The sequence below is a fragment of the Tachypleus tridentatus genome, chromosome 7, assembly GCF_004210375.1.
Source record: "Tachypleus tridentatus isolate NWPU-2018 chromosome 7, ASM421037v1, whole genome shotgun sequence".
NCBI lineage: Eukaryota > Metazoa > Arthropoda > Merostomata > Xiphosura > Limulidae > Tachypleus > Tachypleus tridentatus.
Window position 1 is genome coordinate 73,995,789 of NC_134831.1, and position 18,677 is coordinate 74,014,465.

An 18,677-nucleotide genomic window follows, 5' to 3' on the forward strand; every position below is an offset into this window, starting at 1 on the left:
GTATAAATTGCCCATTAAAGTATATTTGCAGCCGTTTAAACGAAGTGCATGATTACTTTAAGAACAAAGAAAGCGTTGGTATTATTATAACAGATATGATTTAACAAACGAAAGGTACTCATAACCGTTGTTTACTGGGGAAACAAAACACTTTGGGAAGATTTGGCTTTGTTTTGAATTTCGCGCAAAGCAACTCGAGGGCTATCTGCGCTAGCCATCCATAATTTAGCAGTGTAACACTATAGAGGGAAGGCAGCTAGTCATCTCCACCTACTACATACACTCGGGCTACTCTATTACCAACGAATAGTGGGATTGAACGTTACATGAACACCCTTTCAGCACTAAGGATTGTTCATCTTTAGTATTCATGATGAGAGAGGGAGAGGGAAACACGTGAGCTACTCTACCCTTTCTGACTGTCGGATTGTTCAGTGCACAACTGTTATAATTTCTTGGTCAAATTATACGTTCAGTAACTCAGAAATAGCGTAAAAGTTGGTGTTAAGTGAGCTGACCAGCTGTCTTCCCTCTAGGCTGTAAGTTCAAGATTAAGGTCGGTTTTACGCGAAACTGTCAACACAAAAACTTCGCATATCAAATTTAAAAAGTATTTTGACTAATTACATTGGATTGCATCATGATTTAATGTGATGAAACTGAATATTTCTATTGTTTGGCCAGTTAACAGCACAAAGTAGGTATATATAAATAAACAAAAGAGTAAGTATCGTAAACATGTAGTTAATCAAACCAGGAAAACTATCTTACTAACCTATCTGAAAATACCGTAATACGATAAATTTGTTACCTACTGAATAAAGGCTACGAAAATAAAATTAGTTTAACATATACTTATTAACATGAAACGGTTTTGTAATTGTTTCTGACTTAAAATATATTTCTCCACAATGATCTATATAAAAGAGAGATCATGTAAACGTGTTTCTGTTTTGTGATGACCAAACTGCAACGTACCAGTTGTAAACTCTCTCTTTCTTAACCTGAAGATGACCTAAGAAGGTCGAAATGTTATCTACTTTATTAGTAAAAGTGTTAATACTCACACCGGCCGTCTTGAGATACGTGTTTTTGTTTCGTTTTGATTGTTCGTGCAAAGTTACACGAGGGCTACCTGTGCTAACCGTCCTTAATTTAGCAGTGTAAGACTAGAAGGAAGGAAGGCAGCTAGTCATCACCACCCATCACCAACTCTTGGGCCATTCTTTAACCAACGAATAGTGGGATAGGTCGTAAAATTATAATGCCCTCACGGCTGTAAGAGCGATCATGTATGATTTGACGGGGATTCGAATCCACGACCCTAAGATTACGAGTCGATCGCCCTAACCAACTGACCCTTGCGGACACCATGTACATGTGAACATCTGGAAAGCATTTTTTTTAATTAATTGAATGAGCCAGTGGTAACAGTAAACCAACCTTAGTAACAATGTATGAATGTCATAATATTACTGTATAATATGTAAATTTTATTTATTCTGTCCAATCATACATCGTTACAACTTGATTATTCTGTCACTAAAGGAATTATAATTTAACATTTACATCACAAGTTATTTAATTTGCGTATTAAAAAATGAACAGAAGAGATATACTTACAGTTAACCAAGTCAACTCTAAGTTCCCTTCAACATACGTGCAATTAATATACCGTTCCAAAAGGTTCTTGTTGTGGCTTTGTAAGTCGTTAGGTTTGTACATTCGAGAACTTGTTCCCAAGCATACTTGAAAAGATAGAGACAACAAAACTTAAAAACAGCTATATGACTGTTATAAATAATTGAATAAAAATCGTGTTGAAATATTTATATATATATATATATATATATTAGTATTTAATAAAATGGTATTTGCTGTTTTTTGTCAAATATTTAGGTTCTAAACACGCACCTTCTCTAAATTTTTAAATATTATTTGAAATACTTAACATCCTCCCTATTTTGGAATTTTTATACGTTAAAATATTACACATTTTGTATTGTTAGTATTATACATTTTGTATTGTATTGTTAGTATTGCTGCTAACGTTTTTAAAAGTTGTAATTATTTTAAACCAACTTTTACACTTTTCTCAAACACCATCTGAGTATAAGCTCGTGACTCGAATAAAAAGTCAGATTTTGTGTTATATCAACGATAAAAAACAGCAATAAAACTTTAAAAATAATTTCTAAAGGTGTTGATTCTTTTGACAATCTGCATATAGTAAATAAAAAAGTCTGAATGTTTAAATAATTATTTATTTCTACAAATTTAAAATACAAAAAAAATCAGTATTGGAACAATTGTGAAAGAATAACTAAAGTGTTTTGACCCTCATAATAATGTGCTAGGATGTGTAAAATATTCTGATTGTTTCTAAATATGGCATTATTACGTGAGTAAAATACACTTCAAAACACAATGTATATAACAATCCCGGCATGAGCAGGTGGGTTAAGGCGTTCGACTCGTAATCTAAGGGTCGCGTTTGGTGTAATCCCTGTTGCACCAAACATGCTCTCTCTTTCAGCCGTGGGGACGTTATAATGTTCTGGTCAATCTATTCATTGGTAAAAGGGTAGCCCAAGAGTTGGCGGTGGGTGGTGATGACTGGCTATTTTCTCACTAGTCTTACACTGCAAAATTAGGGACGACTAGCACAGATAGTCCTCGTGTAGCTTTGCACGAAATTAAAAAATAAAAATGTATATAACATACGTTCCACTACTTTATGAAGCCTAATCGTACTTTTTCGATTTGCTTAGGTTTACTTATAAGTAAGGGATGGAAGTTCCCAAATCGGTATGTCAAGTAATCACAGAATTTTCAAATAATTCTTTATTTTTACACATTTACAACGTTAAAAACATCCGAAACTCAATTCTTTATCGAATTATACACGGTTGGGTTTGTTTTGAATTTCGCGCAAAGCTACTCGAGGGCTATCTGCGCTTTGCCGTCCCTAATTTAGTAGTGTAAGACTAGAGGGAAGGTAGCTAGTCATCGCCACCCACCGCCAACTCTTGGACTACTCTTTTACCAACGAATAGAAGGACTGACCTTCACACTATAACGCCCGCACGGCTGAAAGGGCGAGGATGTTTGGTGTGACGGGGATTACGAGTCGAGTGCCTTAACCACCTGGTCATGCTGGGCCAATTATACACGGACTTGCCTCTAGGTTAAAATACTTTTATTTCCGAGCCTATGTGTACTAATAATTCTTTTATTGGAAACTACAGGAGGTCTTAATCACCAATATATCAGGTTCAAAATCAAGTAAGAGCTTCGTTTTGAAAAAATAAAATTCAGTCGACTAAAATAAAGGTATTGAAACTCGTCGAAAGGTTTTACATATGGCGTTTTCACTTCTCAATCTGTTTAATCCAATAAAAGCTAAATATTCTAAATGCTATTTCTTGCGAGTTTAATTTCGTTTCGGAATTTACATCACATTACAACCAATATAGTTCTTTATAACTCCAATTTAATCTTTGTACATAAAATATGACACTACATAAATTTTAGGCAATTAATCTATTTAACGCTTTTATAGGCAAGCAAAGTATAAGGGTTTTGCAAAACTCAATCTGAAAACCTACTATAAAAAGAAAGTTTTAATTTATCATACGGGGTAAACGTTACTCCGAGACTTAAATAATTAATTATTTTGACAGTTTATTAAAAAAAAACAAATACTTGTTTTATATTGGATAGAAAAATGCACCGAAGCGATGGCAAAAAATAATTCACAAACTAGAGTAGAGGGAAGGCAAGTAGTCATCACTACCCATCACCAACTCTTGGGCTACTCTTTTACCAAAAAATAGTGGGATTGACTGTTCCATTATAACGCCCCACCGCTGAAAGGACGAACATATTTAGGACGATGGGGATTTGAACCCGGGACCCTCGTAGTCGGAGTCGAATGCTTTAAGCCACTTGGCCATGCCGTGCCTCTACTTGGTGTTAACATTAATATAAATCTCTCTCACCTATTGTTACGGGCTACACATGATACAGAATTTTAACACCCGATTTTATATAATTTGTAGCGAACGACAGCCACAAACCTGTTGTTACTCGAAATGTAACAGTGGTAAGCACGTGTTCTTGTTACCAGTACACAATATTTGTTACACAATAATAGTCATATGAAGCGAGTATCATAATAAAAAAAACTTTATAATATAAACTAAAACTGAATAATGGTTAACTTGAACAAGAAAGCGTCAGAGTAGTGCTGTTTGTGCTAATGTTTTATTTATACAAATTCAATTCTAAAACAAGGTTATTTGTATGCGATATTTTAATAACGTATTGACAGTTTCCTATTAATTCAGACTCCGAAGGCTCAAGGCTTAAGGACCTTTAATGTTAAAAGAAAATGGACGTGTGTGTGTGGGGTGTGGGTTCCTTACTCTCGGTTGGCACAGTGAAAACATCTTATTTTGTAAGTTGGCGCTGAAACACAAACATACAAAACTTACCTTTGTTAGTAATGAACTTGATAACGGAACTAAACTAAGGTTTCTGAACTAGATAGATATAAAAAAAAACTGACATATTAGGAGCACATATTATTTTAAGCCAAACGTTTCATGTTATTCCATAAAATGTCTTGTTTTAGTAATTTGTTATGACTAGACTTTCAAGAAGTTGAGAGGACATGCCTAGTTATACGGAACAACATAACAGAAAAATCTGGAGATGCTCAGAATAAATTAAAAGGTAACAGCACCAAATAACCAGTTTACCGAAGGAAGCCATCAGAAACCTGGTATCCTAAAAACAACAACTAGTGAAATGTTTCGAACTTTCTAATAATGTCTTACGGTAGTCAGAATAACTTAAACCTAGTTAAAACTATAGTACACAAACACTACTAACTTTTTCCTTTCTTCGTAAACTTTCCTGTTTGGAAAGTTTCAACCACAAGCCAATGGATTAGCACAAGAACCAAACCTGCAACGTGGTTTCTTCCTTGAAGAAGCATTTTACCACTCATCTTTCAGTTGACTTCAAAATCAAACCAACGTCATCAACTTGTTAAAAACCATTAAAAGCTGCGGTTCTCTATTCATTTATTGCACGAAGACATTAATGTTACTATGTATGAACGAACATGAACAAGTACAAACATTAAATATACACACAAATTATGTACAAAATGAAATGTCATAGAGACAGCGAAGTCGTTTCGGCAGATTTCACTTTTCTACAAAAAAAAAAGAAGAGAAAACTTAACAACAACTGATTATTGATGTAATGATTTGGTTAGAAAGTTCAAAATTTGCTATTTCTGTTAGCAATATTCATCCTCGCCATCATCGCACAAAGCTCCATCTTCCTGATGATCTCTTGACTTTCTTCGATAGCGGTCTGCGAGAATCATTTCTTGTTTCATGCTTGTGAATCCAACTCTGATATGCAATTTTCGGCAAATATTTCTTCGCACGAGATTCCATGTGTAAAGGAATGAACTGGACCTACTGTAACAAAAGTATTCGACAATAAGCTACAGAGTTCGAATGTTTCACCGCGCATGACTCGTTTTAAAAGTCGTAAAGTCGCGTCTTGTTTTGTTCATCAGAGAAGCTTTTCAATATTTAAGTAAATCAGAGAAATATGTTTTCTTACTTATATGTTACCTTACACCACGTTATTAAACTATACTTTCTGCAAACTGCTGCACCTCCTGTTTTCACTATGATGGTGAAAATTCTCCTAAAAAGCCATACAGACCTTAAACAGGCTTACGAGAAATTAAACTGAACAAAAGACGTTGGTCTCCATTCCTGTTACCCGGCTTGATACAACAGAAATCCGAGTATCCAGGACTTTCAAATGGACTATGAAGTTCGTTCGACTTGTCGGTTATTCAACTTTGTAGTGTCTGTGCATAGTAGAGATCTTCAACTTTGTAGTGTCTGTGCATAGTACAGATCTTCAACTTTGTAGTGTCTGTGCATAGTACAGATCGTTAAACCTAAATAATTTATAGCGGTAAAAAGAATGAAACGAAGGACGAAGATGATTGCATATTCACGAGAGGTAATAAGTAGCGAAATTTCATAGAACCCTTTAGAATTGTAATGACAGAAGAAAAAACAAGACAGACTGAAGGCGTGATTAATTAATAGAATGTAAATAAAAATTAATTACTTTTGGCCAATGTCAAATTTGTTTCACTCTTTCAAACTGTAACACACTCTTCCTCAGGTTCCGCGATATTTGAATTACATATTTATAGATACAGCCGTAGAATGCTGCGTTACGCTCGATCATTATCACTGTTTATAATAAAGACCTAAACTCAAAACAGCCCAGCGGTAAAACAAATTGATTCCAAGAAAGAAAAAAAAAAGATGGCGACTAAAAGATATAAAATCAAAATTGGTGGCCGAGCCACTACAGTAATTCTGTTGATCACAATGAAAAGTTTAATAATGACAATTCAGGTAAACATTTTGTTACCCTCCTCTATGTTTCATTTACGAGTCTGTAACAATGTATATTATACTTGAACTGTTATTATTAAAAACAGATCAACTTTGACCTTGCATATCTCAAATCCCCGTCGCGCTAAACATGCTCGCCCTCCCAGCCGTGGGGACGTTATACAGTGACGATCAATCCCACTATTCGTTGGTAAAAGAGTAGCCCAAGAGTTAGCAGTGGGTGGTGATGACTAGCTGCCTTCCCTCTAGTCTTACACTGCAAAATTAGGGACGGCTAGCGCAAATAACCTCGTGAAGCTTCGCGCGAAATTCAAAACAAACCAAACCCACAAGTCTGTACTCGCATAAACGTAACACATTCGTGATAATTAACTGACAGCTTTAAATGTTGACAACTTTATACAGTTAGCAGAAGTGAGGGTACGAGACATTCTGGTGACCATCAAATTGAAAGAGATTTGAATTCAATAGAACTCGGTGATGTGTCGCCTTTCCACAAACGATATCCCGTTCCAGTTTAGAATAAGTGTCAAGTGATTTATTCCTCTTTGAAACTTTAAAAATCTCAGAGCAATGGAAACAGAAGTGCAACAATAGAAAAAAACAATAACAATGAATTGAACGAGTGCATAGTTTTCCAATATAACAGACAATTTTTACTGTCATTTTCTAAACAGATTCTGCATCTAATTGTATACCTTAAAAGATTGGTGATGTAGAAGACTTCTCTTTGAAACAGTCATAAACCTTACGTTTAAGATCAGTTACGTTCCAAATAAAAATTATGAGAATTGATGTAATGTCCCTAAACTACTGAAATGTGCAGATGGTTCCAGTAATCGTCCTTCCTGCATGCCATGGATAGAGATTATTAAACAACGACTTCAAAGAAAAACAAGCAGAATGACAAGAGAGGAAATGTTGCGTATTTACTAAAAGAAAAAGGACACCAATAAAAAAGAAGACAAAAAGGGAAAAGCTTTTAACTCACAAAAGATAAGTTTTATCTCCTTTAATGGCCAAGAATGTGGAAAATTTCTAAAAAGAATGTCCCAGGCTTAGATTAGATTTATAGCTGTTAATGTACTGGTGACGAACACGCATAACGACTGTTTATTGCGCGAATTTAATAATCGCATGCGGTCTTTTCTAACTAGACACTTTGTGGCAAACTAATGTCACGTATATTCTAAACGAGTACAATAAATAGCTTGCTTTTTTATATTCGTAATAACAGTAATTTTTAGTTATTACATGATGTCATTGTTGTTTTGAAATAAGCACAAAGCTACACAATGGGCTATCTGTGCTCTGCCCACCACAGGTATCGAAACGGTTTTTAGCGTTGTAGGTCGCGGGTTCAAATCCTCGTCACACCAAACATGTTCGCCCTTTCAGCCGTGGGAGCGTTATAATGTTACAGTCAATCCCACTATTCGTTGGTAAAAGAGTAGCCCAAGAGTTGGCGGTAGGTGGTGATGACTAGCTGCCTTCCCTCTAGTCTTAAACTACTAAATTAAGGACGGCTAGCGCAGATAATCCTTGTGTAGCTTTGCGCGAAATTCAGAAACACAAACAAATAAACTCTTAATACACTTCAAATTTTAGCCCTATGTTGGCGAACACAGTGTGGTTAAAACACTGTTGTTATACATTCTTCTAATTCTTCAAAATCTCTAAAGGACTAGATAAAGAATAAAGTGTTAAAACTATAATAGGCCTAATATTAATATCTTATGACAGATATAACTAGTCATAACCACGCTTTGCCAGCTTGTAAATGCGGCTCTTTCTTACAGCCGTGTACCTGACGTGACCAAAACAGAATCTGAAGTGCATGGGGCCGAAAGAAATATTTCAAGACAATAACTGGAAGCAAAGCGAGTTTTATTCGATATAGCGTGCTGACTGTGATATGTTTTATTCGATATAGCGTGCTGACTGTGATATGTTTTATTCGATATAGCGTGCTGACTGTGATATGTTTTTGACACTCACGCAAATTCAACGAATATATTTTAATGCACTGCGATTCACGTTAGTAACACCAGCTAACAGTTACTTAATAAAATTAACATTTGTTAAAAATGTAACCAAAACCTTTTTTGTCGAGGGGGAGTATTATTAAGGTTTATCTAGTCACAATGAAGTTATCGAAGCACACCAGTTTGGACGTAATACTTTTAAACTAGTTGACTAAAAATAAATTTAATTTTACAAATATTTTAATACCTTCTAAACCAGTTTATAGGAATGAGTTTAAAATGTAGTCAAAAGTGACACGCACATGGTAATCCAGGAAAGACGCGAGACAAATCTGGACAACGTGGCTTGAAATACGTCCACTGGGCGCTGCATTGTATCACGTATTATAGAACGGAAATGTGAGGCGTTGGATCTATATATGCAACAGCAGATAAAAAACAAATAAACACCTGTATGGCATAATTTCAACAGGTCTGTGAAAAGAACCTCTTATGATGAACGTTAATATGTTCAGTAGGTAAGTCAGCATACACCAAGCATTTACACAGTGGTATGTTTACGGACTTACAACGCTAGTAACCGGGTTTCGATATCCGTGGTGGGCAGCATAGACAGCCCAAAGTTTAGCTTTGTGCTTAACTACAGGCAAACAAACAAACATTTAAAACTGAAATGAATTATTTGTAAGCATCGTGAGGAACCTCACGGAAAAGAATAAAAATGAAGTAAAAACAGAAAGACTGGAACATTATTAAACCAGTTCTCGTAATACAACCCGGAGATGGTTTATTAGTTACGAAAGTGATATCCATTTTAACACGACTAGCTTTACATATCACCCTCCGTAGTGACGAGATATCTAGATAAACCAGAAACAACAATTAGCATTCTCACCAATAAGACATTTAGTGGTTAGCAGTGGCGTGAATATGCCCCTTAACTGCCTGGAGTGCGAGTTAAAAAGGGGGTCCAAAGGGCCTACAAACTTAAGAACTGCCGACAAGGGACATAAATATAGGGGATACAACTACTTTTATGAGGAAGAGGAAATGGTGCCACCGGGGTTTCCATAGTGATACTGTGATACTCGAGAAATAACTTGTAGTGAGGTATAAATATCAATAGCTATAGGAAATAGAATACTTTGAAGTCTTGATTTAGGAAACACGGTACGTTTCAAAGACCCAGACAGACTTCGACCACTTTCTTCAGTAGGGATTAAAACGAAGTTAACTATTTGAAAGCGCTCGAGTTTGTGGGTCTTTTGAAATCTACTATTTATATTTTTGAATATTTTTAGTGTTCGTTCTTTCATAACGGTTATTTGCGAAAAACATTCCGAAACATTAGTGTTAAGAAACTTGGTTTCCCGAATTTCGCACAAAGCTACAAGAGAGCTATCTGTGCTAGCCCTAATTTTACAGTGTAAGACTAGAGGGAAGGCAGCTAGTCGTCATCACCCACTGCCAACTTTTGGGCTATTCCTTTACCAACGAATAGTGAGATTGATCGTAACATTATAACGTCCCACGGTTGGAAGGGCGAGCATATTTGGTGCGACGAAGGTTCAAATCCGCGGCTGTCAGATTACTTGACCATGTCGTCCCACATTCACGAGACAGAAAAGTTGTTTGAGTGCAAGAGACCTACGAAAGGAGTTCTGAAAACAAGCTGTAAAAACACCAAACATACGGAAAAATAAGAAATAAGCCTAACAGTCTATGTATATTTAACTACACTTCTCACGATCATAATTTAAATGTATAGAAACGCACGGAATTATTTTAGTTTCAAACACGATTTTAAAAAGATGTGTCGTAAACACTAACAACTGAGGTGGAAGCTATAGCTTCATATAAAGTAAACACTAACAACTGAGGTGGAAGCTATAGCTTCATATAAAGACCCACCCAAAAATACTGACAAATTTTGTTGTGTGTATTTGCTTCTGAATACATGCCCCCGACTCGCAAAGTGGAATGTTTGCGGACTTATACTGCTATAAACCGAGTTTCGATACCCGCGGTGAGCAGAGCACAGATAGCCCATTGTTTATATTTATGTTAACTAAAAACAAACATAGCTTGTTCATAAAGCTCGCAATTTACCATTGTTACAATGGGTAACACATTTATAAAAACATCTGCAAACTATTTGACTTTATAAGGAAATGCTTGCTTGTTTTTTACTCAGCACATAAAACAAAACATTATAACGTACCCACGGCTGACATGGCGAGCATGTTGGGAAACAGAGGTCAAAACCCGCGATTCTCAGATTGCGGGTCGAGACCCCTAACCACCTGGCCATGCTGGGCCTGTTGAAAACGTGTGTACTAATCATGTCTAAAGCAAATTATTTCTATATTCGGACCCATGGATTAAAATTTTTGAAAGGTCCATATAAAAAGTCAATATTTGCTTTATGATTATGGTAAGTCTCTTTGTGTATGTGATTTATTTTTTTAATTTCGCCCAACACTACACGAGTGTTATCTGCTTTAGCCGTCCCTAATTTAGCACTGAAATACTAGAAGGAAGGCAGCTAGTCATCATCACCGAGAGCTAACTCTTGGATACTCTCTTACTAACGAATAGTAGGACTAACGATTACATAATAACGCCCCCACGGTTAAAAGGAGAAGTATTTCTTGGTGTGACGGGGATTTGAGCTTGAGACCCTCAGATTGTGAGTCAGGCGCCCTAACCATCTGGCCATGCTAAGCTGGGATGTTTGGATTATCTTCACTTTATTTTTCTGACAATTCTTGAATGCATTTCTTCTCAGACGTCAAGTTTACGTATAAAACATTTGAAAACACTTCCATTCGTTAATATAATTTTTGAGATATAATGAAGTCAATGATGCATCACACCTCTTTACTGAAAGTCTAAAGCTGAGTTGTTTTCTTGACCAATTATTGACCTCTAATGAACTTTTGTAAAAGAGTAAAAACAGCAGCACTTGGAATTTACACCGTCGCATCTTTATTCTCTTATGACTTCGAACAGAGAGAATTGCGAACCAATCAAATTACTGATCCTCGTATTTACACCAATAGTAACGCAATGTGATTGGTCAAAACAGCAATACTTCAGAAACACATGCAAACATATAAAATCTAAACAAAGTCGCTTTGTGGCCGCTCTTTTTCTCTTTCTTCGGGGAAATTTCAAAAAGTGTGAGATGAGGTAGCATGTAACACGTTATTAGCCAGTATCGGGTAACACCTAATCAGTGTAGGTGAGCTAGGCTGCTTATGAAGTGGAACAAGTGCATATTTCATGTTGTTCATAACAAGCTACAGAGCTACAGTCATATAGCTATTAATTAAGGTGTCGCCACGAGTCTTCATTCATTAATCACTCGCTAAAATGCTGAACGTCCCAGGTGGTGGGAAAGGGTGAGCCCTCAGTCACTGTACATCCATTCTTGATGAGAAACCTACTTGAAATAAAAATGCATCTCGGTTGGTATGGGTATTAACACTTTTACTGATAAGCAGAGAACAATGTTTTTACCTTCCTAGGTGGGTCCGGCATGGCCAAGTGGTTAAGGCACTCGACTCGTAATCTTAGGGTCGCAGGTTCGAATCCTGTTACACCAATCATGCTCGCCCTTTCAGCCGTGGGGGCGTTATAATGTGAAGGGTAATCCCACTATTCGTTGATAAAAGAGTAGCCCAAGAGTTGGCGGTGGGTGGTGATGACTAGCTGCCTTCCCTCTAGTATTGCCCCCGCTAGTACAGTGGTAGTCTCCGGATTTACAACACTAAAATCAGAAGTTCGATTCCCCTCGGTGGGTTCAGCAGATAGCCCGACGTGGCTTTGCTATAAGAAAACACACCCTCTAGCATTACACTGCTAAATTAGAGACGGCTAGCGCAAATAGCCCTCGAGTAACTTAGCGCGATATTCAAAACAAACCAAACCTTCCTAGGTCATCTTCGGGTTAACAGTCTTGACGATTGTTCTCAATGTCAGCAAACAATGTCGAGTTGAAAACTCACAGCACTTAGTTCTCAAGATAAACACATCATGTGCTCTGTCATCTTCAACAAATAACTTTTCTGCCCATCGGCAAGCTTGCCAAGTAAATTACTGGAGTACTTTTCCACGTTGCCAAATGGAAGGTTGACAGGTGACCCACATTACATGTGTTACAATCAACAGGCAACTGACTGGCATTTTATTAGGAAAACACAAAAAACGGACTGTCAGCATGACGTCTTCTGCATAGTAAACAGTATTTGTTTTTTGCTGTTCTATTTGGATTCCACAACTAATACCAGCGACAAACACGTGAAGAGCAATCTCCTAGCAACAGTCGAGTCGTTGTCATGATCTTCCAATGTTATTATTGTTATTGGGTTCCGGTTTTATTAAGAATAAAGTGTAGTTATAATAAAACAACGTTTTGAACTTCTTGTCATGATTAAGAAACTCTAAAATGTTACCTGATCATTTAAAGTTTCTGGTGAATTCGCACTAACAACTAGGGAGTATATACCGGAATGTGGCCCAGCGGTTAACATGAGGGACTGTGGATGTCTGGGTTTTGCGTTCGCGTCCCCTTTTCTCCCAAGAATTAAAATTGGGCTCCGAACGCTGGAGCTGTGAATGCGTTATAAAGTGATGGTCATATCATATTATTTGGTCAGATAAGAGTAGCCGTAGAGTTGACGGGAGGTGCTGTTCTTCCCTTTTGTCTATCAGTTCAAAAGTAGTTCCGAAGCGAGCATTGCACGAATGTTCGAAAATAAACACAGAGTGCATAACCTACAAAAAATAAAAAAATAAAAAACTTTTTTAGCATTTAATGGGAAAAATGTGAACACTATGAAATTAGCCTAAATACTAGCTGGTCAAAAGTTTAAGACCTTACCAAATAGAAGTCCTAAACAGGGTAGGAAATGCCCAACAAGAGGTCTCAGTAGTGAGTTGCACGGCTGTCATTGCAAATAACTTCAAACATTCGCTTTGGCATGGTCGATTTGCAGAAGGCTAGCTGGAATGTAATTCCAAGTGGTGAGGATGGCTTCATAAAGATCATGCACTGTTTGGAATTGATACCCATTTTTATTGACTTCCCTTGCCATCCACCCCAAACATTTTCAATGGTGTTTAGTTCGGGCAAACACACTGGATGGTCCAAAAGAATCACGTTATTCACCATGAAAAAGTCCTTTGTCCTTCGGGCATTGTGGATTGCAGCATTATCCTGCTGAAAGATCCGGTCATTTCCACACAAGCGAGGGCCTTAAGTCAATAAGGATGCTCTCTCCAACATGCCAATGTAGCCAGCCGTTGTTTGACGTCCATGTAAAACCTGAAGCTCCATTGTTCCATGGAAGGAGAAAGCACCCCAGATCATGATGGAATCTCCTCCACTGTGTCGTGCAGAAAATATCTCCGGTGGGATATCCTTATCGTGCCAGTAACGTAGGAAACCATCTGGACCATCCAGGTTAAAGTTTTTCTCATCAGAGAACAAAACCTTCTTCCACTTTTCTACATCCCATGTTTGGTGCTTCTCAGTGAAGTTTAAACAAGTTGTTTCGTGGTGTGGAAAGAGGCGTGGTCTTTGAAGAAGTTTATGGTTTTTAAAGTCTTTGTTTCTTAGATGCCGTCTTATTGTTCTTGAGCTGTATTCTGCGTCTGTAAGGGCCTTAATCTGATTCGACGATCGGCTTGTGTCTTGCCGGACAACCCGTCGAATCCTCCTGCTCAACGCCGGCGAAATTTTCTTGGGCCGACTACTTGAAATTCCCGTTTCGTATCCCTCAGAATCTTTTAAAAAATTTTCAACAACAGTTTTATAACCCAATCTCATCAGCGATGAAACGTTGAGAGAGACCTTGCTTTTGCAGCTCGTTGATTCTGCCATGTTCAAACTCTGTCAATGTTTTAGTCTTTGCCATGTTTTTAACCAATGTAACACAGAAGATGTCAATGGGAGATGTCGACAATGCTAATGCTTGAACAAAAATTACTAAAGTTTGTTACATGTTTACCGATTAACGCTTCGTTTCAGTATGGTCTTAAACTTTTGACCAGCTAGTATTTAGGTTAATTTCACAAAGATCACATTTTCCCTATTAAATGCTAATTTTTTTTATTTTCCCTTTTTTATTTTCATCTTTCGAGTCTCTACTCAAATAAGCGGTTGAGTTTAACAACGCAAAATGCATATCTTTTCTTTATGTTCATCGGCCTTAAGATTTTGGCCAGCAGTGTATGAGACCAGTTGTGGATTGTTTTCTACACCTGTGGAGCTTTATAAACAACCAGCTCGCGAAGACATGATTCGACATTATAACCTGATGAAAAATATTTCTGAGATGACATTCTGACCTGAGGAAGAACATTCCCGTGCATCTCCAGAAACTTATAAAGAATCCACTACCAGGGACTTGACACAAAGCAATGGTACTCCATAAATACCCTAAAATTAGAGTAATCACAGTAGTTAATATTGATAATAGCTGAGCAAAAGGTTTTGAACAACTTGAGAAGACCCGTTTAAAAAAACAAGAAAAACAAATAAACGGAAAAAGCCGTATTACAATGCAGGTACAAACAACTTAGAACATGTTTTTACTAATATTGGGAGGGTTCGTGCTCTTCTTTGAAACTGTGAAGAACTTTAGTTAACCACGAGATAAATACCAAAAATAATGAAGAAAGGGTTGAATGTAAACTTACACGATGGAAATGCACAGCTCTGGTACTTTTAAATATCTCATAAGCGATAAGATCCTTATTGGATTTTATCTGCTAAATGTGAAACTAGTTTTGTCAACTAAGTAGAGAACCATTATAAGGAACGGGTATAAAGTTGACACAACAGTCTCTGATGAACACCTGAAGCAATGGTTTTGAACCCGTTTTGTTTTATTTTTACTGACAAACCAAAGTCAACCTTGCGGACCTAGTGCACAAAAGTGACAGTCATGATTGGTGAAATTAAGGAAATTTTCAAATAAAATTAATTTTTTATAAAATCATTTCTTCACAGATACATTATAGAAACTTGATTTCTACCGTTGTGGATTCTCTCAGCATGCTTACCATCCCCTAGATGTTGGTACACCATTAGCTGAGAACCATGATTCATCTAAAATTTCGCACCCCGCTAGTACAGCGGTATGTCTCCGGATTTACAACGCTAAAATCAGGGGTTCTATTCCCCTCGGTGGGCTCAGCATATAGCCCGATGAGGCTTTGCTATAGGAAAACACACAACCACTCATCTAAGATTTCTGCTTTTGACTTGACGAGTTCAAATGTTAATGCATTTAATTAATAATACCTATACTGACTGTGATCCACGTCCATATACCCACAACGAAACAACAATAAAAATACTGCTACTATAAATTATAATGTCCCCATTTCCCTAGTGACATAGCAGCATATCTACGGAGTTGTACCTCTAGAAACTGGGTTTCGATACCTGTGGTGGGCAGAGCACAGATAGCCCATTGTGCAGCTTTGTAGCCCAGAAAAGTTAGTAAGCATATTGATCACACATTATGTTTCAGCTTTTGCATACAATAAACTCGTTTTCTATCATTCAATAAAACCTGGCCTGGCATGGCCAAGCGCGTAAGGCGTGCGACTCGTAATCCGAGGGTCGCGCGTCCGCGTCGCGCTAAACATGCTCGCCCTCCCAGCTGTGGGGGTGTATAATGTTACGGTCAATCCCACTATTCGTTGGTAAAAGAGTAGCCCAAGAGTTGGCGATGGGTGGTGATGACTAGCTGCCTTCCCTCTAGTCTTACACTGCTAAATTAGGGACGGCTAGCACAGATAGCCCTCGAGTAGCTTTGTGCGAAATTCCAAAACAAAACAAACAATAAAACCTAAAACTTCCATAAACACTATTACATTTATCTGATTTATTTTAATTATCACTTTATCAAATATTTAATTATAATTATAATTTTACCTGAAATAAATCAAACTACGATCAACGATCTTCATGTAAGTAACTACAAGAGAAAAAACCTGTTTGAAACGATTGTTCAATCTGTAATGTGTTCAGAAAACGTAATTTTAGATATGAAACAGGCCCCTAATGGTACAGCGATGTATCTGCGGACTCAAATCGCTAGAAACTGGGTTTCGATACCTGTAGTGAGCAGAAAATATATAGACCATTTTGTAGTTTTGCACTTAAGTTGAAATCGACCATATAACACATCTTCAGTGGAACTTCAGCTATTCCGACTCATGAAAAATAAAAAATGGAAGCCATGCAGTCAGTGTTGGTTGTTGTTGATTTGTCAGATGTTTGTGCTACACCCTTTAAAGACACACAGGATTTAATTTTGGAGCATTACGTGTCATGAGGCATTTGTGAAGTTTATTTTATCGTTTGCGGTAGCTGACAGGTTTGTCTTTCTCTTTATTTATCAAGCACAAAGCTGCACAACAGATTACCCAAATTGTGCCCAACGCGGATAACGAAGCCGTATTTTAGAGGTGTAAGTCAGGAAACTTTCCGCTGACACATCAGGGGACATGGCGCATTGATTTTATTATTTTTAGATCCACCTTATTACGCTTGCATAGGGTCTAAGGCCGCCCCTACAAACAATAGTATGAAAGAAAATAAAAAGAGTGGAATATGAAATACACAGTAAAATAAAATTCCTTATATGAACTTAACTGATAACGCACAGCAGTCAACAGAACTTCTACCTTATATGAACTTAACTGATAACGCATAGCAGTCAACAGAACGTCTACCTTATATGAACTTAACTGATAACGCATAGCAGTCAACAGAACTTCTACCTTATATGAACTTAACTGATAACGCACAGCAGTCAACAGAACTTCTACCTTATATGAACTTAACTGATAACGCATAGCAGTCAACAGAACTTCTACCTTATATGAACTTAACTGATAACGCATAGCAGTCAACAGAACTACTACCTTATATGAACTTAACTGATAACGCATAGCAGTCAACAGAACTTCTACCTTATATGAACTTAACTGATAACGCATAGCAGTCAACAGAACTTCTATACCCTTCTTGAAATTATTAAGATGAGTTCATTAACTTCCTCACATGGTACACCACAATAAAGTTCATTAACTTCCTCACATGATACACCACAATAAAGTTCATTAACTTCCTCACATGATACACCACAATAAAGTTCATTAACTTCCTCACATGATATACCACAATAAAGTTCATTAACTACCTCACATGGTACACAACAATAAAGTGAGCTCAAATGTAAACTCAGAATCGAATTCCGACTCGGTCATTATCCATTCCTTTTCAATACTTTTCTAAAGTAAACAGCAAAGCACCAGTCAAAATGCAGGATATATACAAATTAGTAATTAATATCTAGTAATTAAAAAACTGTATATGATTAGTACAAGACTAAGGTGATCGTATAGGTTACCATAACAATAAATCATCTTAGTGTCAACCGTATAGGTTACCATAACAATAAATCATCTTAGTGTCAGCCGTATAGGTTACCATAACAATAAATCATCTTAGTGTCAACCGTATAGGTTACCATAACAATAAATCATCTTAGTGTGAACCGTATAGTTTACCATAACAATAAATCATCTTAGTGTGAACCGTATAGTTTACCATAACAATAAATCATCTTAGTGTCAACCGTATAGGTTACCATAACAACAAATCATCTTAGTGTCAACCGTATAGGTTACCATAACAACAAATCATCTTAGTGTCAACCGTATAGGTTACCATAACAACAAATCATCTTAGTGTCAACCGTATAGGTTACCATAACAATAAATCATCTTAGTGTCAACCGTATAGGTTACCATAACAACAAATCATCTTAGTGTCAACCGTATAGGTTACCATAACAACAAATCATCTTAGTGTCAACCGTATAGGTTACCATAACAATAAATCATCTTAGTGTCAACCGTATAGGTTACCATAACAATAAATCATCTTAGTGTCAACCGTATAGGTTACCATAACAATAAATCATCTTAGTGTCAACCGTATAGGTTACCATAACAATAAATCATCTTAGTGTCAACCGTATAGGTTACCATAACAACAAATCATCTTAGTGTCAACCGTATAGGTTACCATAACAATAAATCATCTTAGTGTCAACCGTATAGGTTGCCATTACAATAAATCATCTTAGTGTCAACCGTATAGGTTGCCATAACAATAAATCATCTTAGTGTCAACCGT

The 18,677-nt window shown here is 36.9% G+C and overlaps 1 protein-coding gene across 8 annotated transcripts in view; it reads right to left on the reverse strand.

The window, feature by feature from the left end:
* The window catches only part of LOC143255978 (epidermal growth factor receptor-like), a 142,921-nt gene that overhangs the window by 60,130 nt on the left and 64,114 nt on the right, over positions 1-18,677 (reverse strand). For 4 of the 8 annotated variants that reach the window (XR_013030947.1, XM_076512477.1, XM_076512481.1 and 1 more), the window contains exons 2-3: positions 4,897-5,498; positions 1,624-1,748 (exon numbers count right to left, since the gene is read on the reverse strand). The exons of 1 other annotated variant lie outside the window; for it this stretch is intronic. Coding sequence is in view for 6 of the 7 variants with exons in the window: in XM_076512477.1 (XP_076368592.1) it covers positions 1,624-1,748; positions 4,897-5,014 (243 nt within the window). In the remaining variant the exon portion in view is untranslated. The remainder of the gene's footprint in view (positions 1-1,623; positions 1,749-4,896; positions 5,499-18,677) is intronic. 3 more of the 8 variants (XM_076512479.1, XM_076512480.1, XM_076512478.1) reach the window with 2 other exon arrangements.